Source organism: Rhea americana, unplaced genomic scaffold (genome assembly GCF_003343005.1).
Source record: "Rhea americana isolate MKP2758 unplaced genomic scaffold, rheAme1 scaffold_256, whole genome shotgun sequence".
NCBI classification, from domain to species: Eukaryota; Metazoa; Chordata; class Aves; order Rheiformes; family Rheidae; genus Rhea; species Rhea americana.
This window is the reverse complement of record NW_028186375.1, coordinates 737,476-765,283: the sequence shown is the minus strand read 5'-3', so window position 1 is coordinate 765,283 and position 27,808 is coordinate 737,476. Positions and strand designations below refer to the sequence as shown.

The window sequence follows — 27,808 nt, the reverse complement described above, 5'->3', positions numbered from 1 at the left end:
TCAGCCAGGGCCCGGAGGAGCTCTTAGAGGAAGGCAGGCCGTCTTTCCTGGGCCTCGGATTCGGATTTTGAGATTACAGAGCTCGGTCGGTTGAAAACCAGCTTGCCAGGCTTCCTTGGCGGTGCAGCTGTGCTGGCACGGCCTCTGCCCGAGCGTAGGTTTGCACGTGCGGCCTTGCTGCTGGCGTGTGCCGCATCTCCACGGGAGGGCTCTGCTGGCGTGGCTGCGGTACCCCGCCAGCACGCGGCGGGATGCTCCTGGGATTTACGCCTGCTGGCTCTCTCTGCCCCTTTCCCCAGTAGAAAAGCAGGTGCTGGAGCTGCTGGGTGCTGTCCCGAGTGGTGCAGCTGGGCATCCCAAAGGTGGCTGCTGAGGAAGTCCAAACTAGAAAGACAGAAGTGCTCATTTGGGGCCAGGCTTGCTTCTCCTTCCCCTAGCAAGGAGGGAGATTCAGGTGCTTCTGTGGGTTTTTTKTTTGTTTGTTTAATAAAGTGAAGCTTTTTTTTTCTTTTTTCTTTCTTCTTCCCACAAGCATACTTTGCAATCAGTACTTTTTACATAACTGGTAAGAGATTGCTGGTTGCCTGTTTTTAACTGGCTGAACTACAGAAAACTTACGTTCTGTTTCACTGATATACGTTTGACGTCTGAGACAGTTCATGGAGCTATAATAAAGGTGAAATTCTGTGGCTGTGTGGAAATACAACAGGGAAGAAGGTAGAAAATCTATGAAAACTTTCTGTCAAAAAAAGATTTCTGATTTTTGGCAGCAGGGGGTGCTTTCTTTTGTTTTTTCTTCTTCAGTGTTAGATCCAGCAACACTTTACACTGCCAAGGTTCAAAGTGGTAAGAATTTGAGCATTCTCCAGTGTGTGTTGTGGAACTTAAAGTGCAGGAAGCCATCAGTACCGTTACATGCTCTTTATAACGCTGAGACCTTATCCTACCCAGTAGCAGTGATAGAGGCAGTGATGGACAGGAAATGGAAGAGGATATTTTCTGCGTTATGAAACTTAAAAACCCTTTCTGGCTTTCTCGGAAGGTGCCAGATGAAAGCCTCCTTTCTCCCAAGGGACACTAAGTGATGGTGATGTCAAGACAAGGTTGTAGCTACTTTGAGAAGCAGGAAATGATTCTGTGAAATCCTGCTTAGTCTCTGAAACCCATGGAATAATAGCCCTCCCCCCCAAACGTCTGGATGTTTGCAGTTAGATACTCTTGTCATGGGTTTGTAATCCACAATAAGATGATAATAAGRTAGTGGAAAGAAGGTCAGATGAGACTAATGCTGATAAAGTTGCAATTGCATAAATCACACTGCAATCTAGCTGGTTTCATACTCAACTAAACTAAACTTGATRGGGTTTKTTGTTGTTGTTTTTATTTGACAAGGATAGAAACGTTCCCAAGGCTGGCTTTTAACCCCTACAGAAGGATAGCATTCAGCATCAACTGGCTAATGGTGAATGGGAGGAAAGAGGAATCACTGGGAGAAAAGTGATTCTTCTATTTATATTTTAAAAATATGGGGAAAAAAACACACGTAAGTAGGTTTTGGGGCAAGAAATTAAGGCATTGCTACTTAAACGGCAACATTTTAGAATTCCTCTTTTTCTTCAGTTATCTGGGAAAGTTCTCTTTGAGAGCCAAATAAATCTTTCAAATTTTTTTTGGTAAGCGATATATTTAAATGCCTTAATGTTAGTCAGGTGTAATGCAGAAGAGCTATCATCTGAACCATACGAAATGAAGCTGCGTTACAGTTTTCTTACATCTGAATCATATTGATGACGATAACTTTTTAGGAGGCGTGCAGTCTTTGAAAATATGATGAAAAAACATTGATAGTCCAGAGTCAGGATTACAGTGTGAGCATGTTGCACTTGAAGTGAAGTTTTGAGAGACCTTTAACTGCATGCATCTTCTAAGAAGTTGCGGCTGTGTTCTGAATCAACGTTGTGTCTTGAGTTTAGATTTAAGTGTATTGTCATTAAGTGAAATCAGGGTGTTTTCAKTTTGCAGTGTTCAACACCAGACGCATCTGGCATTTACTCAGATGCATCTTGAGTAAATATAACTCAGTATCTGTTGTACGTCTTTTTTGCTATTTCATAACAAAGGCTGAATCTGGTAAGAACTGTTTTGAACCCTTATGTAAATGCTCACTTGGCAGAGGGTAAAGACACTTACTGTTTCTCAGTAGCTGCARCTTGTATGTGGTGTATTAAGGGTCTTTTGATCCTCTGACACTYGCATGCCATGTGGTAAGTGAAGCTTTGTCTGAACTATACACTGTTTTCTATCTTTTAAATTTATTTTTAGAATTTTATACTCATTATTTTCTTTAAAGCAGTTAACAAATTTTAACACAAATATTTTCCTCTTTGATTTAGACAACATTGTTAAGTCGTCTGGAACGAATATTTGAAGTCTGTTTTCCTTCCATGCCTGTTCTTGAAATTGAAGAAGAAATAAGTTCCTTGAATCATTTGTTGGAAGCAGATGAAAAGCAAATGACAACTGAGGAGACCTTAGCAAATAGTGGGTAAGAAGCCACTAACGCTACAAACTTAAAATAAATTAGAAATGTATAATTGTCAAAAACTTACATAGCAGAATTTCAACATGACCTTCAAGTATATTGAAAGACTATATTGAAAGAGTAAAAATGAGGCATCTAGTTGAATGCTTATCTTTCAGTGATGACATATATCAGTAGTATTTCACACAGTCAGAAACTTTTCATCTTTTTAGTGATGTCTRTATGAATTAGTTGATTAGAATGTGGCTTATTACTTGCTATAAATTGCTGTTTTTATTTGTGTGATGATCAAGTCTAAGTAGGCCTTGTTATGTCTGCTGTGGGCATCGTTTTCCAATTATAAGTCTGAAAAATAATTGTTCCGAGAATCCTGTGCAGTTTTAGTTCCCTTGAGTATTATGTTTGGGCATAAGTTTAATTGGAATGTGTAATATGTCACTYCTAGTAAAAACTAGTAGAATATTTGTTCAAAGCTGCTAAGTTGTTCTTGTTGATAACTTAATTTATGATGGGTTGTATAGGGAACTGATGGACGTGTGGACAGAGCTGCAGGATATCCATGATGCATATGGACTGAGATACCAGTGGGGTGGCTCCCACAGCAACAAAAAGCTTTTGTGCTCCTTGGGAATCGACACAAGAAATATTGTGAGTCTGTCAATAAAACTTGTTTTCTCTATAATTGAGCTGCTTTAAATGCAGAACTGTGCACGTGTTTTTGTGTCAATGCTCATCTCTTAATAGCATAGCTGCACTGAAAATGGGTTTTCATGACAGACTGTTTTACCATTTTTTTGTACACCGTGTTAATATTAAAAGGTGCATTAAACACTTGTGTTAAATCTATCATATATTTATTCTATGATAATAATCTTAAATTTTATAAAACTTTGATTTTTTTTCTTTAATCAGCTCTTTACAGGCAACAAGAAACAGCCTGTTATAGTACCCATGTATGCAGCGGGACTGGTAAGCTTTTTCGTTGTTATTTTTGTATTATAATTCCCATGACAATAACAGTAATACTGAAACATCTTAAATGACATTAAGCACCAGGGGTGCTGAAAGGTATCTGTATAAGTTTATTATATCATAGGAAACAGTTGAAACACTAAAAAAAGAAAAAAGAAAGAAAGAAAACTGCAYGTAAGAGATTTTAGTATTTTTTCAATGGAAAAAGTATTGATTTATTCATTTAATAAAGTAGGCTAGCTAGTCCAATCTTAGCTTGAGACATTTTTTAAAAAATGAAGAATGAATCAGAGCAGTATATTAATGTATATGGATTGCTGAAATTCTTCTTTTAACTGTTAAATACAAGTTATAGATTTAAGAAAGTCAACTAAAAATTGACAAGAGTTACTTAAACTAGAAGATTAAATAGTTGTCAAAAATGCTAATGGAATATTAAAGTGAATCAAGCCATCAGTCCACATCAGTAGCTGCAGGAAGGCCTGACATTAAGACCAGATGTTTCAAAGGAAGTTTGAAGAAAATCCCTGCTAGACATTTGTGAATTTCTTTGGAAAATGTGTAGGAAGTTTTCTCAGCACACTCAAGCTTTATTCAACTGTTTATCTGATAGACTGTTTATTAATTACTGATTGTATCTCAATATTCCGAGATCAAGAGAGAAGGATGGTAATGTTTTGCAGTGTTATTGGCATATCAATCTGTAAATTACCAACATATATACGGCTGTGTTTGCATATCCATGTATATGTTTGTACAGGAACCGAAGTTCTGTAGGGTTTCTGTCTGCTCCACCTCTTCTTCCCCCCTCCTGCATCCAGTAAAAGCTATTTTACTATAATAGGCTATTCATGCATACAAGAAACGTAGTATGCACAGTATTGTTCGCTTGCCCCAAGTACTTACTAAAAATAGCAAGTGTGATTTAGACTTTCCCAGACTGTAAAGGAGACCCGAGTAACCTAACACGGTGAGATCGACTATTTTCACTTAAGCCCATAATTAATGATTCCCATTTAGCRTCTCTGTGTAATGACTATAGCAGTAAAAACATTCAAAAGATAAGATTTGCTGTTTTTGCTAGTCTGAGCAAAACTGATACGTTCTGTTTCTGGAAACTTGTTTTTTGTTGTGTGGGGTTTYTTTTAATATGGTCATTCACAAATTGAAAGTAAAAAGACTGCAGTTTTATGTTTTAAATGGACACAATATCTAGGTTATTGATACAATATCTAGGTTAATTTTTTAGAGCGACTTCTAGAGTCAATTTCTAAAGCAGTTGTTTTCTGATATCAAGGTCAACTCATGCACTTTGGGTATAAGCATGGTATTCTGATAAACACAGAGATAAAACATCTCTTACTAATTGCTWATTTTTTTCATGTAATATGTAATATGTATTTGGGAGCAAGTTTATACTGTACACAGTGTGTGCAGGTTTTTTCCTAAACAAATTGTTGTTGCTGATCAATCACTTCGTAAAGTGCTTTTGTACTTATGCACACAATAAGCTGCATAGAGGTGATGTTAGGAGCAAAGTGACTTGCTGCTTTCTCTTGCAATACTGCTTTATCTGTTTCTYTTCTGTCCAAAAGAATTGATTTACTCTGCTAAATTTCGGGCTCCTTAGCATGTCATAGAAATCCTTGACTGCGGAACAGCTGATCTTGGTGGCTAATTTCCTGAAATTAATTTAAAATGTGCTTGTAACAAATTCAGTGGTTTTGTTTTGGGATTTTCTTTGGTCATATATCATTGTTCAGTGTTTCAGCATTGCATGTCTCGGTGCAAAATTTTGTCTATCTATATATTTTTTCCCCACCCTCACTTTTATGCAGGATTATAGAAGATTTCAGATATCTTTGATATTACTGTTYGGCTTTGAACAGTTTTTGTAAAATTTAAAACATGACTTTATTAGTCTTCCYAAAGCTTTTTAATGCATTTGTTTCCATGGCAATGGTTACAGATCTTAGTATCATTCTACAAACTGATAATTTGACTTGCATCTTCTGAATTACCTAGTTGTAAAAATGGAGTGAATGCACTTGTACATCTCTGATGTGCCACTTGATACTTCTGCAACAGTCTGCACACATTTGGGTGGGGAAAAATGTCCCCTTATCAAGTAACTATTTCCTCCAGCTTAAGTTACRTTCTTAAAAGTTGAAAGCAAGCTCCAGCTAAGAGCTTGAGTTTCTGTTACTGACACTAAAATGTTTCTAAGGCTTCRTGAAAGCCTAAGGAACCAGAAGAGACCTTTGATTCTGTTTCTTCCCCCCAGCTCCTCATGTCCCTGTGCACCTCTCACTGAATATGTCCTAGGGAGGTATGATTACCCCCAAGCCACTAGCTGAGGATTGTACTACTACTACAGCATCTTCTCTTTCCTGGTGTCTGCAGTTCTTGGTGTGTGTATATATATATATTTGTGTGTGTGCATGTGTATGATTTTTATTTTTTTAGGGTATGTTAGAACCTACCAAGGAACCTCTGAAACCCATATCTGCAGCAGAAAAAATAGCTTCGATAGGACAGACACCTCCTGTATCACCAGAGATGAACACATGTACACCTGACCAGTTCCAGGTAAAAAATAAACAGAAAGAAAAAGGGGGAAAAGAAAGAATGAGAGAAAACAGGATGACTTGCCTCTTCCTTCACATTTTAAAGATATAGATGGTATGTTCAAAGGCACCGGTACGCAAAGAACAGGTGTTTGTTGTGTCTGATTGAATCTCTGCTCTTGGATCTATTTTTCATGTGTGACTGGAAGGAAGTCTCCATGCTAAGACTGTGGCAGTTGGTGAACAACAGGGAGACCAGCATTTATTAAGAGTCCTGATGATCTCTGTTGCTCTAAAGCAAGTTGCTTTAAAACCAGTGGCCTGTGAGTGGGTTGCTTCCTCAACTTTGAGATGTAACTTCAGAATTGTCCTTCCCCAGGCTAAGGTACTTCCGTCTCCTCTCCCCCCACCTCCCCTAAAATTTATCATAGGAAACCATTCTAGTTGTTGGACTGCATCTGTTTTTTTAGATGATTGTTTATGTATATACTTCTGTGTTCTTTTCTGTTTTTCCTTTTCCTTTTGCTCCGAGTGGCATAGAAAGCAGCCTGGCTATCTGGAAGGAGATTCTGGGTATGATCCGCACAAGCAGAGGGACCTGCCTTTTTGATTGCCTGAGTTCTGCTGGCACTTTATACCAAAGTGTTTTCTTGAATGATTATCCACTGAACAGCCCAGTCACTTGGGTAGTTTCTCTGTCTAAGTGTGATAAAAAATGAGTTCAGAGTTTGATTTTGAGTTCTGAGTTCTGTGTTTTCTGATAATCTGATAGTAGACCACATAAATGGCATGTGTGTYAAAATGCACCTAGCTGGCAATTAGTTAGTGGGATATGCTTAGACATTCTAATTTTCAGCATGCCACCACAGTGGTGCTCAGCATATATTTGGAGAAAGAGATTCTGCTGTGTCCCTCCTTAGCACAGGCCTTTTTTTGGTGAGCCCAGCATCTTCAGGTACCTGTTACGCTTGTGACTGCTGAATGAAGGCATTCCAGAAGGAATTACCCTGGTGCCAGGTTTTTCTGAGCTTAGTGATCTCCATGGGCATTTTGCTCTGCCATATTACAGAGCTGTAACTGTGACAGGCTTGTACCAGAGAAGAATTTTTTTTTTCCGTTATCAGCACTGTGGAATAGCACTAACTATGTCAGTTTGATCAGAATTTGAATGTTTTGTCGTAATGTATATCTTTGCTGATATATCCCATTCTGCTTCTCACAAATCCTACAGTGAAACTAAGCACCTGAGCTGTGTATTGGAAGAAGTAAGGAGCTGAAGAAATCACTTATGCAGCTTCTGTATTTGTGCAGAGTTGGAAAATTTTACTGGCTCGTGCAGAATTCAGGATCCCCTCTTTTACAGGGGGGAACAGAGATCARACCTCATAGTGTAGAGAGCTGTGAGAGCCTCAACTAGCAACGTCTCTGAGATGTGCTGTTTTCTTAGTTGCCTGGCAGTCCTTCTGCTGACTGCTAAAAGAAAGTACCTCTACTTATGAAATCTTTTACTTTTTCTCCTCTAATTAAGAATGTTTTATACTTCTGGGTATCCSTTTAACAGGATATCCTGTTATTTGTCGGAGTTTGATAATTTTGTCCCCAGCTTACTGGCCTGACAAACTCAGTTCAATAGCTGTTCATATGAAAAGCTTGCATGCTATCAATCTGCACTGCTGGCTGCCTGCCTTAGATTATTTTTTTTCGAAAAAGACAAGCACTAAAATAAGTTTTGGGGAAAGAGAGCGGTTAAATTCTAGCTAGCAAGAATGCTAAGAGACATGGCTGCAGTTAAGTGGAATCTGAAAATCTTATGGGCATGAACAGTCAGCAAATGTCCACCTTGGAGACCTTGTTTCTTTGATGTTGGTATCTTCTGCTTTGTGACTTCTGCTATTTTTTTGGGAGAATCCATCTTTTATGTCACATTGGGCAGACTACCTCCTGGGAATATTCCAGATTGGAGCAGTATTGAGAAGATGTGCTCAAACTTCGATAAACATTTTATTAGGAACTGTGCTGCTGATAATTATGAAATGGAAATATAGGCAATTTTAATGGGCACTGAAACTTTTTATTCCAAACACAGGTAATTTTTGTACAGCTGTATGTATCTTTAAGCTTAGCTAAGCAGTTAGGCATTAACTGGGTTGAATTTCTCAATTCCTCCATTTTCCAATGATGAAGATGAGTCATTCTGGTATTCAGAGATTTCAGAATATTGGCTTTTCTATTGGAAGAATAGATCCTGGTTCAGAGATCCCTATGCTGTGCTTAAGGGAGAAGAGTTCTGCTTTGAACACTTGATGTTTGTGGGACTTGTTTACACAGTCAGTGTCTGTCTGTGCATGCGACTTCCTGCTGATGGAGTGAGACTTTGGAAGTAAGAAATTGTGATGATGCAGAAGTTGGAATTGGAAAAGCATTTGTAGAAACTCAGAAATGATTTCTCAATTTCTTGGTTGTAAGGGAAAGGAAGATGATATACAGAGATTTAAGTAGAGAGTAAAAGAAATAAGAAAAATTAGAAGAAAGCAGATTATCTGCAATGATTTATCCTAGTTGTTATATAAACTGAATTTTTGGAAGGGTCTCRTTTTTTGCCAAGGATCTCATTGCATTAATCAGGCTATGGAAATACAGTGGACAAATCTGTATCTGGGCTACTTAAACTGCAAGCACAAGGTTTTTGGTTTTTTGGAAATAATTATTTTTTCTTCTCAAGAAAGTTAAGTTACTGATCTATCRCAGTAGCTGTTAGTATAATGGTGTTTTTTTAGGCTCATTCTGTTTTATACTCGAAGGTGATGTCTAAATTTTTCTTTGATTCATTATTTATATTARCAGGTGTGTGGAGGGGGTTATTTCTCTGTTCCTCTGTGTTCCTAACTATAAAGCAGTAAACAGAATACAAAATAATCCCCTGAACACTATTTCTTTTATCTAAGAGAATGGTACCTAGAAGACTTCTCAAGTTTGAAGTACAAAGCCCTACCAAGGCGTATTAGGTACGAGAGAGTGGCTGCTCAAAGAAGCAACCTTTTGRTTGCGAAACTCCTGAGACAGGTACCCTTTTCTTCTGTTTCACAGCATCTAGTACAGTGGGCTTCTAATCCATGACCAAGTTTCCAGGCAGTGCAGTTAAAATGCAGTATAGTACTTGTCAAAAAAGTTGCTATTTGGAGTTAGTGTTGACTGATTTCTCTTGATTTCATACTGTTCTCTCGTTAAGAGTATCGTTTTTTTAATACATATTTAATATGAATAAACACACATAAATATGCACACMCCCCCCCTTCTTTCTGATTTTGTTGTAAAAAGTTGCCCAGATATCCATCTGCTCTTTTGATGTTGTTTCAAAGCATCTTCTCTCTCTTCAGGACTATCTTTCTTTGATGGATTCTACTGGCAGCTTTGTCCCAGTATGTAGAGTAACTCTGGGTTTTCTTCTCTGCTTTGTTTTGCCTAGTAAGTTTAATATTGGAGTAGAGATCTACAGTGACCGAGAACTTCCCAGAAGAAAAATAGCAGTAATTTTTTTTCTGCAGGTACCTATTACAGCAATTCCATGTGCTTATAAACCCCTGAACTAGAGATCAGGTAATGGCAGAATATGTGTTTTATACTTTCTGACTATTATGGACTGAATCTTAATTAAACCTCATGGGGTGAGGGTTTTTAAAAACAATTTTAATTGCATAAGAGGCCATCAGGACTTCTAACAATGACAGGTGCAAACTGCCGTATARTTGGCCACCAGCCAAGGCTCCATCATGGAACTGCTCTCCAGTTTTACACATGAGAAAGATCCAAGAATATATGGTGCTTTATTGACAGTAACAGTTACAGGTAAGAAATATTACAGAACTTATTATTCTGGCAAATGTAATAAGGCAGCTTAAAGGTGGTGTCTGAGAAAAATGCATTTCAGAGCTCTTGTAATTTTGCCAACCGGTGCACACCGTGAATTGTATGAATTGCTTCTGTGTAAGCCTTTTTTGGAAAGTCATGCTTAGAGTGCTCATTTGTGGGACCTATATATGTATATAGGTAATATACTTGAATTGCAAGCCTTTTTTTTTTTTTTTTTTTTTTTTTTTTTTTTTTTGTCCCCACAGCCTTAAGAAGCTCCATTGGCATGGAGACGAACTTCTGCATTTTAGCCTTTTGGATTAAAGGAGCTCTTACATAATAGCATTCTAAAATTACTGTGTGAAAATATCTCTCACTTGTGTCAGAAAGTGAAATATGATGCGGGAAGATCAGCAGGCATTTTAGTTCCCTCTTTCTCACTTCCTTAGCATTCTGAGTAGTACTCTGACAGCTAAATTTGCTTTCTTCTTTTCTGTACCCTGTCCTATAATCTAAAATGGAGGGAGGAGTGAGAGGTCTGTTCTGATTCTCAATATTCTTCTAAATAGAGCACTTAAAACATGTTATTAAAATAGTAGTTGTAAATGCAGTATCCTAACAACCTTGCAATCTCTGAAAGACAAAATGTTACGTTCCCATATGCAGTACATGTTTCCATTGCCTGAGATTTCAAGGCTGTGTTTGAATGTCCCAGTATAGTTCTGTTAGGGCCAAGGTCAGTAGAACCAGAAAACTCTTCCTTTCTGTTTGAGTTTTGTCTTTACCTCCTGCTTTCGTTTTGTCTGCTTTTGTGAAGACCAGGGCTTGCCAACATCCTGTACAGATTAGGTCAGAATTTCTTGCCACCTCCTTTTTTGCAATTTCTAGTGTTTCAAGTAAGCGGAATGGCCTCATTCTACAGAGTAGAAAAGTATATTTACTGATTTGGAGTTATTTTCCCCATTTTAGGAGGAATTGAACGCATCCTTTGCCATCTCCTTGGTAAATTTGAGAATTAAAGGGAAAATCTTGACCAGTCATTGGTACCACCTTTTCCGTGCAACTCTGTCACACTCATCAGTCCTAACTCAAAAATCTGCTGAGACAAAAACATTATGGGTGCTCTGCCCAGTAACTCGGCATAGGTGGGAAGCTAGTTTGACCTTGAGCTCGTTTTGCTCACTGTAGAAAACTAAATTATCAGACTAGCCTTCTTTTCTTTGTGAAAGATCCTTTTAATGTTAATATATTTCAGGTATGACAAACTCTAAACAACCYGCTGATCATAGTGATCATTACTTCATCAAATACAGCTTCTGCACTAGTAACGTTATTACTCTGTGCAAGTCATTTGAGTGCCAGTAATTTCATTACCAAAACAAAATGAAGAATAAACATCAACTCCTTAAGCCCATGGAGTGAATACTGTTGTAGTTATACTCCTCTGTWACAGAAATATTTCTAGCTCATTAGGTAGGAAAGATTTCTCTAGGCAAGGCTTTTACTGTAGGTAAATACAGAAGCCTCCAACTCCCTTTATTTTTCTTTCTACAAACATCTATTACGTAGCCTTTTACAGTCCGCCTAACTGTACAAACAGGTAACTCAGATTTCTGGAGTCTTGATTCATGAGTCTGCTTATTTTTTCAGTGCTTGATAGCTGTAACTTTTAAAAGTAAACTCAGTAGCGTGGCTTTCTACAAAAACAAGCAGAATGTACATCTCAGCCACTGAAGCCTGACAGCTAGAGTGATGGGTTTTCAGTAACGTTACTGAGAGCTTCGGTTTGCTGGTTTTCCRTAATGAGCGTGACTGTTCTGCTAGTTTGATCAAACTTGTGGAGTCAAAGGCACGTCCTTTCCCAGTGCTTCTTGCTTCGCAGTTGACTTCAGTGGGGAGAGAACTGAAATGAAATGGACTGAAGTAGGAAGATCTACTTATTCCGCTTATTTTTGATACTGTCCAATTGGTTTGTTTCCTGAGAATACAAGGGGACAGCACTTGCAAGTTGCACTCTACCTGAACGTGTATTCCTTGTAAAACGTGGTCCCTATTGCTTGCTTGATTTATGTGTATGTGTGCAAAAGACTGAACAAGAAGAAATGAAAAGGCATGGATGGGCTCACACAAGGAGTCAGTGTTTCCGAGCTCATTTTGTTCATTTTACCACTGATTTGTTTATATATGGAAATGAGTTAATCAGTAAAGGATAATAATTTGCAGGATTTTTTAAGACAAGTTTGTTTAGTAAGACAAGTTTAGTTTGGCCTTCCTCTGTAGGGCCGAACTGAGAAAAAGAAAAAGAATTATGGTCTCTTTTGTGATAAATAACTACTTCTGTAGATAGTCAGGTAAAAGCATGGATGTGTAGACAGTTTTCACTAATTACTCTAAAATTGGCCTCTGAATTGCATATATACAGCTTCTTATGCAAAATGCCGTGTCATCCATGAAAAAAATACAAGCTTAACTTTCAGCTGTCTTAATTTTTTTATCCAATTCATATGATTTAGTTAATTTACACTTTTTCTTTAAGTTAGAAGTTACCTAATCTGTACTATCTGGAATTTAGTGAGACTTCATGTAGTAAAACAAATCTGCTTTGAATCTTTAGCACATATTATGAAAATATTCACCCCCTAAAGGCTTGGGACTTGCTCATTCAGTTATCTTTTTTTAGTATTTCGGCACTAAAGAATCTGTTGTTTGAACTGCTTTGCATTGTTGTAACCTGAACTGACTATAAAATCTGATTTCTGACTTTTCAACTCTAGGAATCTCTACCACCTGTCCAGTTTGACTGGAGTAGCAGTGGCCTTACTAACCCTTTAGATGGTACGTCTCTCCGTAGAGCCTCTAGCACCAGAGCTAGAGATAAGAAAGCTACAAAGTTCAGACAAACATCTCTCTGCTGATTACTTTTTTTAAATATATATGCACACATATATATAAAAAGATTATTTCTTACTCCTAACTTTGGAAATTCAGGCTTTCTTTCTGATTAACTGAGCCCCTATGTGAAGTATTATGTGGTCTTAAAAATAATGCTCTAGTATTTTTAGATTCTTGCCATACGCTAATGACACACAGCTGCAGTATTAACACTTCATTATATATAACTGTGGATCATAATGAAACTCTGAATAAAAGAGCATTTTAGATTAACAAATTTTACTTCTTAAAAGTATTTTTCACCATGAACTATCTCTTTAGACACCCTTTGAATGACAAACTTGTCGATAATGGCTACTTCAAAGCACAATATTTTAACCAAAACCTATTTGCAAAAGATATACTTCTTGACCTGAAATTTTTCAGATTTACAGATATTTTATATTTCAAAAATATGACTTCATCTGTTACCACTTTTGCTTAACTCAAAGCTAATTTTAGCTAATATATTAGATCTAAGAGGTAGCTACAAGCTTATTTGTATCTATAAGTGTATATAGTTATTGCATTAAAAAATCTTCACTTGTGTCTATTTTAATAGAGAAGTGAATTTGCCACCATCTCCAGTCTCAGAAATGTAAGCTTATGCAAAGGAAATAAAAAAAAAAAAAAAAAAAAAGTTTTGAAAATTCATTTGGTTGACAGACTAGAAAAGTGTAAAGACAGTGACACCTGTAAGAGGAGCCTGCTAACAACAGTTAATTTGTGATGTGTAAGTGACTCAAAGCAGGCTAAAATAAACTCCAGCTCTTACTCCACTGGTATTGCTTCACGGTGGTGTTCAGAACACGTAGGATGGAACAGTTTGGATAGCAATATCATGGTGCTGAAGGAAAGCCTGGATGGACCCTTTTGCTGTTGTCTGGTGTCTTACTACTTCAGTCAAATCATCATGCTTCATTTTGAACAAACAACTTTTTAAAAAAATGTATCCTGGTTTGATTTCTGTTTTAGTACTAAAGGGGAACAGTATAATTTACCAGTGGGGAACTGGATGTAATAGTGGCATTTGTTACCATGCATTTACAATGTTTTAAGATAATGGTAATGAATCACTTAAAGCTGATAAATGAAACTTGGTAGTTTTTGGGGTTCTTTGTTATTTGGGGACCTGCTAAGTCTTCCTGGTAAAAGAATGACTTTGAATTTTAAGGAGGGGAGAAAAAGCCCGTTATAGTTCAATTACCAACTGACCTGTATATTGTTTCCCTTTAACTGGTCACATCTTTCTCTCTGGGTCTTGCTGGTTCTCTTTAATTTTTAGATTGAAATAAATATTTATATTTTAAAGTTACTAGTGTTGATTTCCTTGCTGCATTGTACATAAGGAAATGTGCACTGAATTAAGTTGTTAACATTTTAGAAGGTACAAACTAATACTGTAAGAATTGTTTTCATGTCAATTTTTAAATTGTGTACTGAGTACTAATTACAACTTGCATGTTCAAGTGTGTGTCTTACCCCTTTTTACACATAAACCCCTCCCTTGGCTTACCTTCTATATGGCTGCCTACCAACACGGTCACTGAATTTCAAGCTAGTGGAGGTTCCACTCTTCTGAACCTTGATTTCTTTGGGCCCGTGGATGACAGTAGCTCTAGCAGCACCACCACAATCCCAGGTCAGCAGAGTGTTAAAACCACAACTGTAATATTATAACAACTTACTAAAAGCATGAGCACATCACTTGACTTTCCTATAAACAAGGAGAAATTTTACATTGTTTCCTAAAATGTCTTTCTGCTGCCTTTTTCTTTTAATCTCTGTTCTGTTTTCTGATGTTTTGTATCAAGTGCGAAGTATTTAAAAGGTACTGTCAGCTCTGTATTGTCACATGTTGAATGAATGGCTCTTAATGCTCTTGCAAATAAGTTGTTAAAACACTTGTTTCAAATGAAAAAATTTGAAAGTTAATGTTTCTAAGTACTTGAGAATAATTGGCAAATGTAGATGGAGGTGACTATTCCAAAAAAATAGCATTCTTCCTACTTTCATTTAATAATTCTATAAATTGGAGACACTCAATTATTTGGGAGTTGTGTGTGAATATAAAGGTATGAGGCTTAATGTATCACAACCCAGCTGGTATTTGCTGCTACAAGGGAGCTGTAATTCTTTTCTTTGTGAAAGTGCTCATGTTAGTGATACGGTGAAAAAAGTGTTTTAACAACATTCATAATAGAAAACAAGGATAGTTGCATGTTTGTGTGGCATTAGAAGTTTATGTACGTTAATTTTAAAACTAAAGCTTTTTATCTGCAATTTGCTGTTGAAAAGGAGATGAAAATACCACTTTCTCCTTTCAATAAAATATGAAAGTAATTGAATTCATTTATCATATGGTTTTGACATGCTTTGCGTATTTTGTGCAAGCATGTGAAAACCTACACTCTGAATAAATTGCTGCAGGAATTTCAGGGAATATTTTGGTGAGTAATTCCGGTGCATATAAGTAGATAAGATACATATCTTTTCAGTACACTGCCTGACTACAATTGGGAAGCAATGACATTCACTTCCCTAACAGGAGGGTGGTTTGTGATTTTAATTTAAGGAAAAAAAATCTCTCTAAAAGTTTGATTTCTTACTTCTCGTATTTTAGTTTTTTAAAAAATGCTTTTTAATTTTGAAATCTGGTCATTAAAGGCAACTGTATGGCATTGCGTTCCAAATGTACTTTTGTTTTCACCTTTGACAAATATTGCCAGATGAAAGATCACAGATTTGCTGTGAAAGTGGTAGGTAGCGAAGTCAGGGTGCTTGAGTCTTACAGATGGATTATAAAATCCTTTTAGAAGTGTGCAAGTTTATCAACAGAGTAGCAGCAAATCATCAAAACCCAGTACCTGTATTCTGCTACTGCTCATACAGTTGGGTGTGTTCTTGTATCCTGCTGCTCTGCATACTTGAAGTGATTGCTTAAGAGATACTCTGTTTTCCTTTATTGCACTTTGTTGTTTCATCAAGTACAGGTATAACCACCTCTTTTGGTATGCCATATAGTGCCTGTTCTTATGTTTTTAGGTTTTTTTTTTTTTTTTNTTTTTTTTTTTTTTTTTTTTTTTTTTTTTTTTCCCTTCCTGACTTGTTTCTGGGAAAGTCATTTGTTCCTTGGCTTGCAGCTCGTGTGTTTGTGTGTGTGTGTTTAGGAGCTTTGTGTGGAATTTGTTTGGCTAACTTTCTTCAATATCTCATTAAGGTTTTGCAGTGCTTTCCTTAGCTATTCTCTGATCATTTGAATAAAATGGAGAATATGCAACTCTAATAAAAAAACAAAGTGAACTTTTAATTACTGTAATTGAAATACAAATTATTAGATCTTTTGGCTTCAAAAAGAAATTTTATAAGTAGTAGAAGCTTGTTCTTTCTCTGAAGACCTTAGTTTTACTTGTTCTAGGTCTATACTGTATTCTTCACAGTCTAATCTTATCAGTAGCCAAAATAGCTTTTTATAAAACATTGCATTCGAAGTCATTAACAGGGAGTGGCTCAGTTCCCGTATGTTCAGACAGACTTAGTGTGTTGTTTTATTTTTTGTGTTGATAATTTAGCTGAGTTAAATGTAGCTGAATTAAAGGGTATCTCTAACAGAACTGTAAATTGAGCAGTGACATAAATCATGTTCCAGTGAAAATGAATTGAGGACCTTAAATGTGAATATTTCAGTGGTTTAACTTGTGAGGTTGCATTTTGTTTGTTGCAGAGTTGCATGTCAAAGGATTCCTTAATTTGTACCTTAATGGGATTTCACAGGCTTCTGCAAGTCAAAGTGTATTTTTTCAAGTCTTCCTCTCCCTGTTTGAAAGTGGATATTCTATGGAATAGTTGGGCTTTTTTCTATTTCCATGTTCTGTAAACATCTGACAATACTAAAAAAAACATGGTATCCTGGTCTCACCACAGTACATCTTTCCATGTGGTGCGTGAAACTGGGTGCAACTTAATTTTGTGACTCCAGAATAAACTGTGGGCTAAAAGGGAAGCTGATTTTTTTTTTCTAATGAACCTCTGTTAAATGAAGCATTTCCCCCCCCCCCCTGCAGCTTAACCAGATTATTTTCTTAATTTCTCTTTTTGATTGGCTTAGTTTCCTAACAACGAAGGATATTTAACTTGTGCAGCAGTGATGAATGGTCAGGACGCTGCTTGGGAAGAGTCCATGCTAAGCACGTGTGAGGTTTATTAACCTCACCTGTTTGCATACACAATATTGAATTATTGGAGGAAAAAGGAAGGATGATAGGTGCAGGGATTTTTCTGATTTGTTAACTTCGTGTTATGGAATATGTCTAAAAACGTCTTGAACCAAGGAAGTAGACCGGGTAAAGTCATCAACGTGTCAGGTTATAAATACTACTTTTTATATTGGCTAGCTACATGGTACTGTTGTGTCCAGATATCTGCAATGTTTTTTCTGCTGTAATATGAAATGGTTCTGTATTGTCCAAACTTGCTGACATCAATGTTACACTTTGTTTAGAATGCAGGAGTCCGTAAAATAAGATACTTCTGTAATCTGGGTTCAAAAATTCTACCCTGTTTTTGAAAAATATCTGTAATTGTGGATGAAGTATATGTGAAGTGTATTAAACCCATGTAGCATAAAATAGCTAAAATTATAACTAGAAGAACATCACCAATTTAAAGTGCTTCAGAGGAACAAGATGTGGTTTAGCATTTTTTCCTCGATATGTTTTAGTAATTCTAATTTCTAGGTACTAAAAACAAATTAGAGATAATACCTGGAAATTCTAGAGTTAATGCACTTTCTATTGAGATACAGTGCTTCGTTTTAAACAGGCAGAATTTCACCCTTATCTGTGGTTTTCTTGATGAAGTTTCAGTTGCTTGCATTGTTTTCAGAATTATGTCTGCTAAAATGTGGAATTCATTTGCAAATTAAATGATGTCAGAATTCAGTATCTGACCTAAGATATCTGAAGCTAAGAAAATCAAGGCTGAAACATCCAGATATTTGGTGTTCTATAAATACTTGGAAGGTGGAATGGGAGCACAGACCAAAAGCTTTGGTAGCATTTAAAGTATTATGTAACTTTTTAAATGCCATTCCATATGCATGGGGTTTTTTAACACTAGTTTTCCTCGCTTTGAATAAGATTCTAAGCCAACTGCTTATACAAAGCAAGRTATTAAACTCATTAAAATACATGCCAATATAGCATATAATTTCTAATTAGAGCCAATCAGTCTTAACATGCAGTTTTCTTTTAATAGAAACTGTTGAGTCAAAACTAATTAAGACAGTCAGTTTTACACAGTTGATATTCTTGCAGGTATAACCCAATTTTGTAAAATTTACTCTTAGGCTGAGACCCTGTATGCCTGTCTTAAGCCAATGCATGTGGTTTTTCTGTGGTGCAGCTATAAAAGCTGCTGTGAAAAGGATGGGGAGAGGACTTTGTTTTAGAAACACAGACATGTCCCGTCATTTTTTTTTTTTTTTTTTTTACATATCTTGAAATTTTAAGTGATTCAGATGTTTACAGAAAACAGAGTCTGTAGCAAGTTGGTCTGTGGCTAATTATGGATATACTTGCCTCCAACCATTGCTGATTATCATTTTATACTTCAAGGTGTGGATCCAGAGTTGTATGAATTGACAACCTCAAAACTGGAAACTTCCAATACGAGCAACAGAGTGACAGATGCATTTGCAAGACTCATGTCCACTGTAGAGAAGGCAAGCTCATCCACAAGGTAAAGAATGTTTGCTGCTACTTTTTAACACTAAGGGTGGCTCAAAATGTGAGAAGGAAATGGGGCATTTTAGGTCACAAGTTCTTGAATGAAGAAAAGGTTTATGTTTCAGACATAAATAAAAAGTTGCAYGTTACAAATATGAAATTCACAGTACTATAGTTCCTATTTCTAATTATCACCAGACTCTAAAATAAACTGAGAAGCAGTTTGTGAGGTAACAGGAAAAAAAAAGCAGGATGCAAACTTAAAAAAAGTTAGAGCCAAGGGCTGAATTGAAGGAGACCTTCTGAAGAAAAAAGAAGGAAAGAAAGAAAAGTTTTCTGAGAATGGAAGAATAAACTGAACTAAACTGAATGTAGTTGAAGCTCCTAGGACTTTGACAGAAAACCCTTTTAATTTCCTTTACCTAATTTATCGATATGGAAAGTTCCACAAGTAAAATGGTAAACACTGACTTCTAAAAAGCAGYGTTTTTCCCTTTTCATGTAGTTCTGGTGCCTGGCAAGACTTCAATGAAATATGAGGTTCACTTCTGTGTCGTTACAAGCCATTTCGTAAGCAATAAGCATGAAGTTTGTGCAGTTAGTTTGGGGTGTCCTGTCTGCTTCACGGATCTCCTCTGAAGTTCTTCTAGATGCATTTTTTCTGTAGGTAGAGTTTATATGCAGGCTTCAGATGTCAGATATCTTCCTCGAAATCTGGCCTGTTTAATGAGGCCGGAATACTCTCTCCATTTATAAAGTTGTATTTTGAGGGGGTTATTTTTTGAGTTTGTGTGTTAGCAGTAGGATCCTGGACTGTCTTAGCTGTGCCCATTGGAGAATCAGAGAGCCACAGTAGAATGCTCCTATTGTTGAGGAAATGCCTATTCCATAGTTGTTTATAAATACAGTTACTTTTCAATTAATAAACAGAAACATATCCTCATTCTGAGGAAGTTTTAGATTTGTTCAACCCTCTAAAACTGAACAGATGTGCTTCTGTACAGGATAGCACTTAAAAAGACATGGTTGAAGAGGGTTTCGGAGTATATGATGATCTGTGATGACTGGGGGTGCTAGGCTTTCTCTAAATAGCTAAAACTAGAATTCACAAGAGCTCTTTCAAAACATGTTCTATGGGAAAACTATCTTCCTGGTTTTCCTGCAGTGCGAATGATCAAAGTTTAATACTGAATAAAAGAACAGTTAACAGGCCRTGAAATTTCAACTGAGAACCAGTAGAGGGAACTCCACACCTCAATGCAGATTTGATTTCTTGGCTTTTGCTTGGCTTTTTTGCTATCCAGAGGGTGCCTGAAGCTTTACGCTCTTTCTGAAAATATGCTGGTGAAAAAGTTTAACTTTCACTAGTTAAAAAACATAGTTACAGTTGATTTTTTTAAAATATATTCTATGTCTAAAAAGTAACCAAAATTCATAGCAGGTCATACAAAATCCAAATATATATTTATTTGGATTATATTTTCTTTATGTCCATTCATAGATTTGTGCCTGCTTACCTGGCAGACCTTTGAGAAATCTTAGCTTGCATTTTATTTACAAATGAGCAAAGAAGTCTGCTTTACTCAAAAAATTGTTCACCTCCATTTTCCTGTATTTTGGGGTATTTTTGGTATGAGTATTTTTAATACTTCGCCTGTTGCTCTTTAAAGCTTTGATTTGCTCTSTTAAGGCTCTCAGTCCAAAGGTATCAAAGTTCTTCTCCCAGTCTTGAGCCAGTTGAATAGTGATGTGAGGARGTTCTAGTTCTTGCACTATAGCAGGCTATAGGGAATGCTGGGAACTTTAGACTTAACTATTGAGTTCAGATACACATAGCCTAGCTGTTTTAAAGCACCCGTTTTCAGTGTTAAGTAAATTTTGGAAGTTTTCTGTTAACTCTGAATTTTAAAAATTATGAATGTGTTTTTTTTTTTCCCCTCTTTTCCCATTTCTTTCTCCCGGGGAGGGGGGAAGCAATCTGTTTTTCAGTTTTTCAAAGTAGAAGCCTTCAGAGATACGAGAGGGCCTCAGCAGTATGCCAGATACCCCGCAGTGTGTTACTATTTTTTTTTAACACAATTATGGTTTTTATTCTTTTGTAAAGAACTGGAGCCTTTAAAATAGAAGTGGCTGGATACAGCCAATGCAAAGATGATATTACATAATCACAGAATGGCTAAGGTTGGAAGGGACCTCAGGAGATCATCTAGTCCAACCTCCCTGCTGAAGCAGGGTCACCTAGAGCGTGGTAGACAGGGTTGTGTCCAGGTGGGTTTTGAATATCTCCAGAGAAGGAGACTCCACAACCTCTCTGGGCAACCTCTTCCAGTACTCWGTACTTGTACACATTGATAAGATCCCCTGTCAGTTTTCTCTTCCCGAGGCTGAAGAGGCCCAGCTGTTCCTCGCAGCCGTTCTTCATAGGGCAGATGCTCCAGCCCTCTGATCATCTTTGCAGCCCTACACTGCACTCTCTCCAGTAGCTCCACGTCTCTCTTGTAGTGGGGAGCCCAGAACTGGACACAGGACTCGAGATGAGGCCTCCCCAGGGCTGAGAAGAGGGGCAGGATCACCTCCCTCCACCTGCTGGCAACGATCTTCCCAATGCACCCCAGGAGACCATTGGCCTTCCTGGCCACAAGGGCACATTGCTGGCTCATAGTCAACTTGCTGTCCACCAGCACTCCCATGTTCTTCTTTGCAGAGCTGCTTTCCAGCAGATCAGCCCCCAACCTTTACTGGTACATGGGGTTATTTCTCCCTAGGTGCAGGACCCTGCACTTGCCCTTGTTGGAGCTCATGAGGTTCCTCTCCACCCAGCTCTCCAGCCTGTCCAGGTCTTTGAATGGCAGCACAGCCCTCAGGTGTGTCAGCCAGTCCTCCCAGCTTGGTATCATCAGCAAACTTGCTGAGGAGGTGCTCCGTCCCCTCATCCAGGTCATTGATGAAGAAGTGGAACAAGATGGGAGCCCGTCCTGAGCCCTGGAGGTGTCGACACCACTAGCCATGGGCCTCCAGCTGGATTCTGCACCACTGATGACAACCCTCTGAGCTCTGCCTTTCAGCCAGTTTATTCATTTGCCAGCCTGGAAATACAGATTTTTAGCTATCCGTAATAACTGCTTGGGCCAAGATGTAGCTAGTGGCTTCACACCTTTCTGATGGCAACTTCAGTTGCGCTAAGACTGTCCCTTATTTGTCGGCAGGTCATCTGAACTCAGGATCCCTGAGGGTAAAGTTACAAGCAAAAATATCATTGTTTAGCCGTAGGAGGCCATGTGAAGAGTTGTATTTGTTTGAAGTAGCTCCATATTTTGCTCACAAACTGCTAGGTAGCAGCTGGAAAGCAAATGTTGGGAGAGGAGCAGAAGAAAATTTAAGAAATTTCCCAGCTTGGGTGTAAAATCTTAAAAGTAACAGTAAATGGTGAAGGTCAGCAATCCAGTATAGCACTTCACTTGAGAGATTCTGCAGTCTTGCCTAATTCCATAGAATTGGCAAAGATCAAAGTTTATCTGCTGTCTCTTTGAAGGAAAGCGGAGTGCTGATACATTTCCAAGAAATGGTCGAAAACCTAATTTAAACTGTAAATATTCCTTGTGGGCAGTGTTGGATGGAGCAGGCTAACTCTTAATTACAGAGTGATTTTTTTTTGATGTGCATAACTGTAATTAACTCATTGCTTTTAGAGCCTGATTTCTTTTTTTTTTTTTCTTTTTCTTTCTTTTTTTTTTTTCACAATAGGACAGCAGTATTAGATCTGTCACAAAAATGTCCAGTGCATCCAGACCATTCACGTATGAGCACCAAACTGATACCATCCCTTTTTTTTTTCTTTTTCTTTCCTTTTTTTTGGTACTGTTCACAAAACTCTTTGCAAACATAGGAGATCACTGAAGTCCTGAAAGGTTGAGTGCTGCAGGAAAAAATTAGAATGTAAACCAGAACAGTTGGGTGTCAAGGCATTCCTTGTTTCTTGCTAAATTTTCTCCCAGCAACCTTCCTACTGTGCGTCTGGCCAGTTTCTTGTAGCTAGGTGTACACATACCTTTAAAAAGCAAATTTTGTGTCAGCAGGTAGAGGGATTGGCGTAACTGTTTTGGGAAAGATATTCCCTCTGTCTGGAGCACCTTGGGAGGAAATGTAGTGTAGCATAAGAGAAGTGATGGATGGAGCAAAGTGTTCTGCAGGAGGCAGTTCCAAAACCTGAAGGATGCAGGCTCCTGTTTTGAGCCAGGACCAGGTCCTTGCATGTTTTAGAAATTAGAGCTGTATTTCCAAAGCAAGTGAAGGTAGTACAGCTAAACAAACCCACAGTTTTCGCATTCGAGTGTCAGTTCTGTGAGCTGAGGTAGCTAGAAATTAAGAATGCCTGAGCAGGAGAAGCTCTGCAATGGCCCCTCAYGGAGCAGGGTTTAGCAGAAGATACTCTTGACTGTGGGAACATCTTTAGCAAAATTGGTGACTGGAATTAACATGACTCATGTTATTTCTTTTGCTTCCCTCAAAATGGTCCTTGTCACCACACACAGTTATTAGGGAATTTGGTAAGTTTTAAGGGTAAAAACAGCTTGGAGTGATGATAATAATGCTTTGTCTTAAGTTTAGGGACTAGACTAGCAAGCAATTCTTCAGAGTTGTCTTGGTAATATTTGCTACCAAAGGTGCTGAGTGGTCTGTTATCCAGGATAATTGTGAGCAGGGTCCAATTTTATTTGTTCTGGAGGAACCTGCACCTCTCTGTAGCGATGTGGAGACATTAGCCAATCCCCTTCCCTTTTGCRCTGGGAAGATTTTAAAAAGTTTTGAGCCTCATTACCAAGTGGTTGTATCCATAGCTGTAGGTCACAGCTAAATAACTTTTGCTGTGTAAGCATATTGACCTGTTCTCCATCAGATGCTTTTTACAGAGCACATTAAGTAGATAGATTATTGAACAGGGTCTCCAAGCTAGGAAGGGAGCATCTGACTGTGCTCACTGGTGTGCAGGATCTGTGGTGGTGTTGCAGATGCTAGCTAGTATGGCAAGAGCCGGAGCGTCATCCTGTGATAAATACCCTCTGTACGCCCACTGAACGAAACGCAGCGTTGCCTCTGGGCCCCAGCAGTGCCATTCCTTAGCATGACACAGTTGAGCAGAGGAGGAAGAGGCMTATAAATAACCAGGAGTGTGTGAGCTCCGTCTTGGTGCCTGGTGACAATTGCAGGAACTCCTTCTAAGGCAGATCTCCGAATCGGCCCGCTTCCTTTGGCTTCCTCTGTCAAACACTCTTTTGTTAGCTGTAAGTCCTTGATCGCCAGGAGTTTGTACCTTTAAGAGGCTTGTGGTAAGTGATTACTAATAGTGGCACCAGATACTGATAACACAGTGGTGGGTGACAACCGCATTTCAGCAGCTGAGATAGTCCTCTTCGAGTGCAAACAGAGCTGCCTGTGAAGTTGTTAGAAAAGGAGGCACATATTGGCTCTCCGCTTCTTTCTTCAGTAAATCCAGCACACAGCTTTGTTTATCCTCCAGAATTTGGTAATCTGCCTAGTCAGTGGCTCATGAAATTCCACTGCAGCAGCGAAAAGAAAATACTGTTATTCTCCTGAAGGAAAGTCAGATTTAGTATCTAGGCTGCCTCATCTAAAGATCTTTCATCAAGTGGAAATTTCAAGTAGCAAACAGAAGTGATAGTTCAGTGTCAACATGATGAGCAGTGATGTCAAGGATGAGTTTGAATCCTACTTCACTTTTTTTTCTTTCCTTTTTTCTTTTTTTTCTTTTCCTTCTGCTCTCTTTTTCTCTCTTTTACCCTAGCCAAGAAATTCTAAGACTGCTGCTGAAGCAAAACACATAGCCCCTTGCTTTTTCCTGATTCCTGGTTAGCTAAAGGAGCAATCCTGGTGGGCGCTGACAAAAAGACCTGAGTACATGCTGTTGTACATGATCAGTGTGGAGGTTGCCCTGTCGTGAGCTCAGTTTAAAGCCTCTGACTAAGACAAGAAATAAGAAATTTCTGAAACATTCTAGAACGAGGCAGTTTATTGGTTGAAGCCTTTTGTCTCAGCTTTTTGCCCCAAAAAAGGGGGAGCTTATTTAGCTAGAATTTCTAATGTCATTGCAGAGGGTAGCACATGCCATTTTGGAGCTRGAATAATTGGAGAATATTCAGTTTTTCTAGTAATAGCCAGTGTTCTTCAAGATAAGCTATGAGTATGAAAAGTTTGGGTGTTTGGAGGTCTTTGGTAATAGCTTGTGCCAGATTTCATTTTATTTAAGAAATACGAGTTTTTTGCGTAGTAGTACAAACTAAGGGACATGGGATGAAGGCATCTTTATCGATTTGTGTTCAGTAATTGCTGTAAAGGATGCAAAAGGAAAAGTAAACAATGATTCTCAAACTGGTGAGTGTTTCAGTTTGGCAGCACGTACTACTGCACTTTCAAGCAAAAAGCTACAAGTCGTGAGCCACTTTTTGCTGATGATAAGACCTGGGGGGGAAGGTAAAAAGGTTTTGTGRATCATTGGTGTAGAACAGAATAGTGTATAATCTAAAGAAGGTTGTGTCAGAAATATAATGCGAGTACCTTCTCTTTTTGTCTTAAAAGTACTAAACTAAGCACTTAAAGCACTTTCAAGGTGTTCCATGCTATAATGAAAGACTGTAAATGACTTGGGTATTTTAGAAGTAATACTTCTGTTGTCTTACCCTCTTCAAGTGAGTAGTCCCAGAATGGTGTGTTGGAACATGCCAAAAAAAAAATCTGAATAGGAAATCATTTTTCCTTATTGCAAGAATATTCAGAAACAGTTTACTGATTTTCCATGTTAACATTTTGTTGGTAGGCAGGTAGGTACTATAGCATTTGAATAGTTTACACAGAAGTGGCTGTCAGTGGGAGACAAACTGGCAGAACCTTGCTTCCATCAGGGATTCTTTCAGTAATCTAAAGGATATCAGGTWCTGGACTAATGCACCTTTTTTCTTTTCTTCTCAACAGGAAGCCTAAAAAGGAAGAACATCTTAGTGAAGAGGCTGCCAAGGTGATTTCTAGCCTTCCTGACTTAACTTTCATGCATGCCAAGGTGTTGATGTTCCCAGCCACATTAACACCTTCAACAAGCTGCCAAGAAAAGGTAGACTAAAGTGATGTGAATTGGACATTTTCTATTGATTTCTTTTTTCTTCCCTCTGTGGGTCATAAAAAGCAATCTTGCTTTAATTAAAAAAAAATTCAAGTTCAGATGATTTGTTGGTAAGCAGCACTAGAAAGGTATACATAGTAATGTATATTTATTTACATACTGGAGTCCTAAATTTATATTAGAGAAAAATGTAAATAATTGGGGGTGAATCTTTTTGAAGATCTATTCTTTTTGTTGTGCTGGGGTGTATACATTTATGTCTTTGTGAAATACACTGGTGGTGTCCTTCTTACAAAACTTTAAAAACTTAAAAAAAAATAAAAAATAAAACTAAAAAAAATAAATCCTAGAAACACATAAAGAAAACTTCAATCTTCACAGTCTGTGAAGCTCCCTTTAAAGGTTTTCAGATTGCATTGAGCATCTTTCTTTCTTGCGTATATTAAAACACTTGTTGCTGAGAAAAAACAGAAGATTATATTGTTCCTTTGTGGGTTTTCAGTTGTTGTTTCTTTAAAACCCAGTAATTTCTTTTCTGTTCCAGCTACCTTAAGGTGTATTTTTCTTTTGTTCCTCCTTCTCTTTCCTCCCCCTCTGGCTGATTGGTTGGTTGATCAATTTTGATGTTCTTAAACTTCAACAGTATGGCTCTGTCCACAATATAGCCTTTTGAAAGGTATGTTGTTAGTAACTTCTCGTTCCGGTTATGGATCACTGTCTAAACACTTGATTTCTGGAGTCATTAGGAGGTTGTCTGCATTCAATCAGTTTGATTTGGAAAAGAAGGACCAAAACTATATGAATGTCTTATAATGAAATTTACCTGTTAATTTTTGTTTTGTTGTACCACTATTCCTATGTTTGATTTTGCACAGTGTAAAATGACATAATCATAGATTGCTATGGTTTTAGGCTGTATATACAGTAAAAACTATGGGTTGTAAATGTTTGGGGAAATTCCTATGGAAAAAAGAGAGCTATGTAGAAGAACCTCTAAAAAGGTCAATGTGCATGCCCAAGGTCTTTTGAGATTTAAGTGTGTAAATTTTCTTTTAGCTTACACGAAATAAAATAATTTAAAAGATACATATATATGTGCATATAGTCTGCTATCTTTTTATAGAGAATGTGTACGTAAGTCATGTTACTGTTGACGGTAAAACTGATGCACACTGTATTAACAGCAGAATCTTCTGATTTATATTGCACAGTGCCAGAAAACACGGCTWTCTGAGTTCTGCACAAGGAGAAGTCAGACCTCTCTTCAATTGTCCTGTCTTTTTGAATATGTTATGATACAGTCTTTTATTTCTGCCTCTGACTTGCCTTCTGGATTATAGGGCCTTATGGCTCAAGACACGTTGGTATTTTGTGTTAGCGGCTTCTTCAGAGTAATTGGCAATACTGAACTGTGTTTAAAAAAAAAGATTAAGGTGAGAAAGGATAAATGGTTTTGCATAGTTCCCTGTTAGAGCTAAAAATGTTTATGTATTGTACACTTAAATTTCCTAATGTGTTAGYTTGTACTGTAGCTCTTCCAGCAACATCTCTTCAGTGCATATGGGTGGACTGTCTGCGGGTAAGGCATGCTCTGAGTGCTGATGTTTCTTCAGGATGCTTTGCACGAGCATAGACTCTCCATGTCTAACCTTAACTGTGTGCACAGCTACTTAAGTGTTCAGTAGTCACCGCCAGTTCATCAGGTAAGACCTAGTTCTGACAAATTTCCAATATATTCCTTATCTCCTCTTTGAGTTCTTGGTTGTCTGTCAGCACTTGGGTCAGCAAAGATAGGGTTCAAGTTCAATATCGTTAGCTGAGGAGCTGAAATGTTGTCCTAGGCAATCCTCTTGAAATATGCTCGAGATTAGTGCTGCTGTTCCACCTTTGTGAAGACAAGTGTTTCAGTGAGCGGGGGCTACTCAGAACATAAAGAGCAGCTCCCACTGTTGTGATAAAGAAGTTTGTAAAGCCTAAACTGTTTTCTTTGCTTTTTGATTAGTGCTGCAGCATACAATGCTGTGGCATAAAACTATACCCTTTTGTAGTTGAAAGGGTTTATGCAAAAGCCATCTGCTTTACCATCTAT

At 37.8% G+C, this 27,808-nt stretch overlaps 1 protein-coding gene across 8 annotated transcripts in view; it reads left to right on the top strand.

Annotated features, from left to right (window-relative positions):
- Positions 1-26,805, top strand: part of AFTPH (aftiphilin) — a 37,559-nt gene extending 10,754 nt beyond the window's left edge. Inside the window, exons 2-9 of one of the 8 annotated variants that reach the window (XR_014896148.1) lie at positions 2,394-2,545; positions 3,064-3,190; positions 3,455-3,511; positions 5,981-6,103; positions 9,027-9,144; positions 9,627-9,678; positions 9,810-9,927; positions 12,705-12,765. Coding sequence is in view for 5 of the 8 variants with exons in the window: in XM_085307266.1 (XP_085163392.1) it covers positions 2,394-2,545; positions 3,064-3,190; positions 3,455-3,511; positions 5,981-6,103; positions 12,705-12,765; positions 14,420-14,503; positions 18,477-18,600; positions 25,575-25,719 (873 nt within the window). In the remaining 3 variants the exon portion in view is untranslated. Of the gene's footprint in view, positions 1-2,393; positions 2,546-3,063; positions 3,191-3,454; positions 3,512-5,980; positions 6,104-9,026; positions 9,361-9,547; positions 9,928-12,704; positions 12,766-14,419; positions 14,504-18,476; positions 18,601-25,574 lie in introns of those variants that run through there. The other 7 variants (XM_085307266.1, XR_014896147.1, XR_014896149.1 and 4 more) reach the window with 7 other exon arrangements.
- The last annotated feature ends 1,003 nt before the right edge of the window (positions 26,806-27,808 follow it).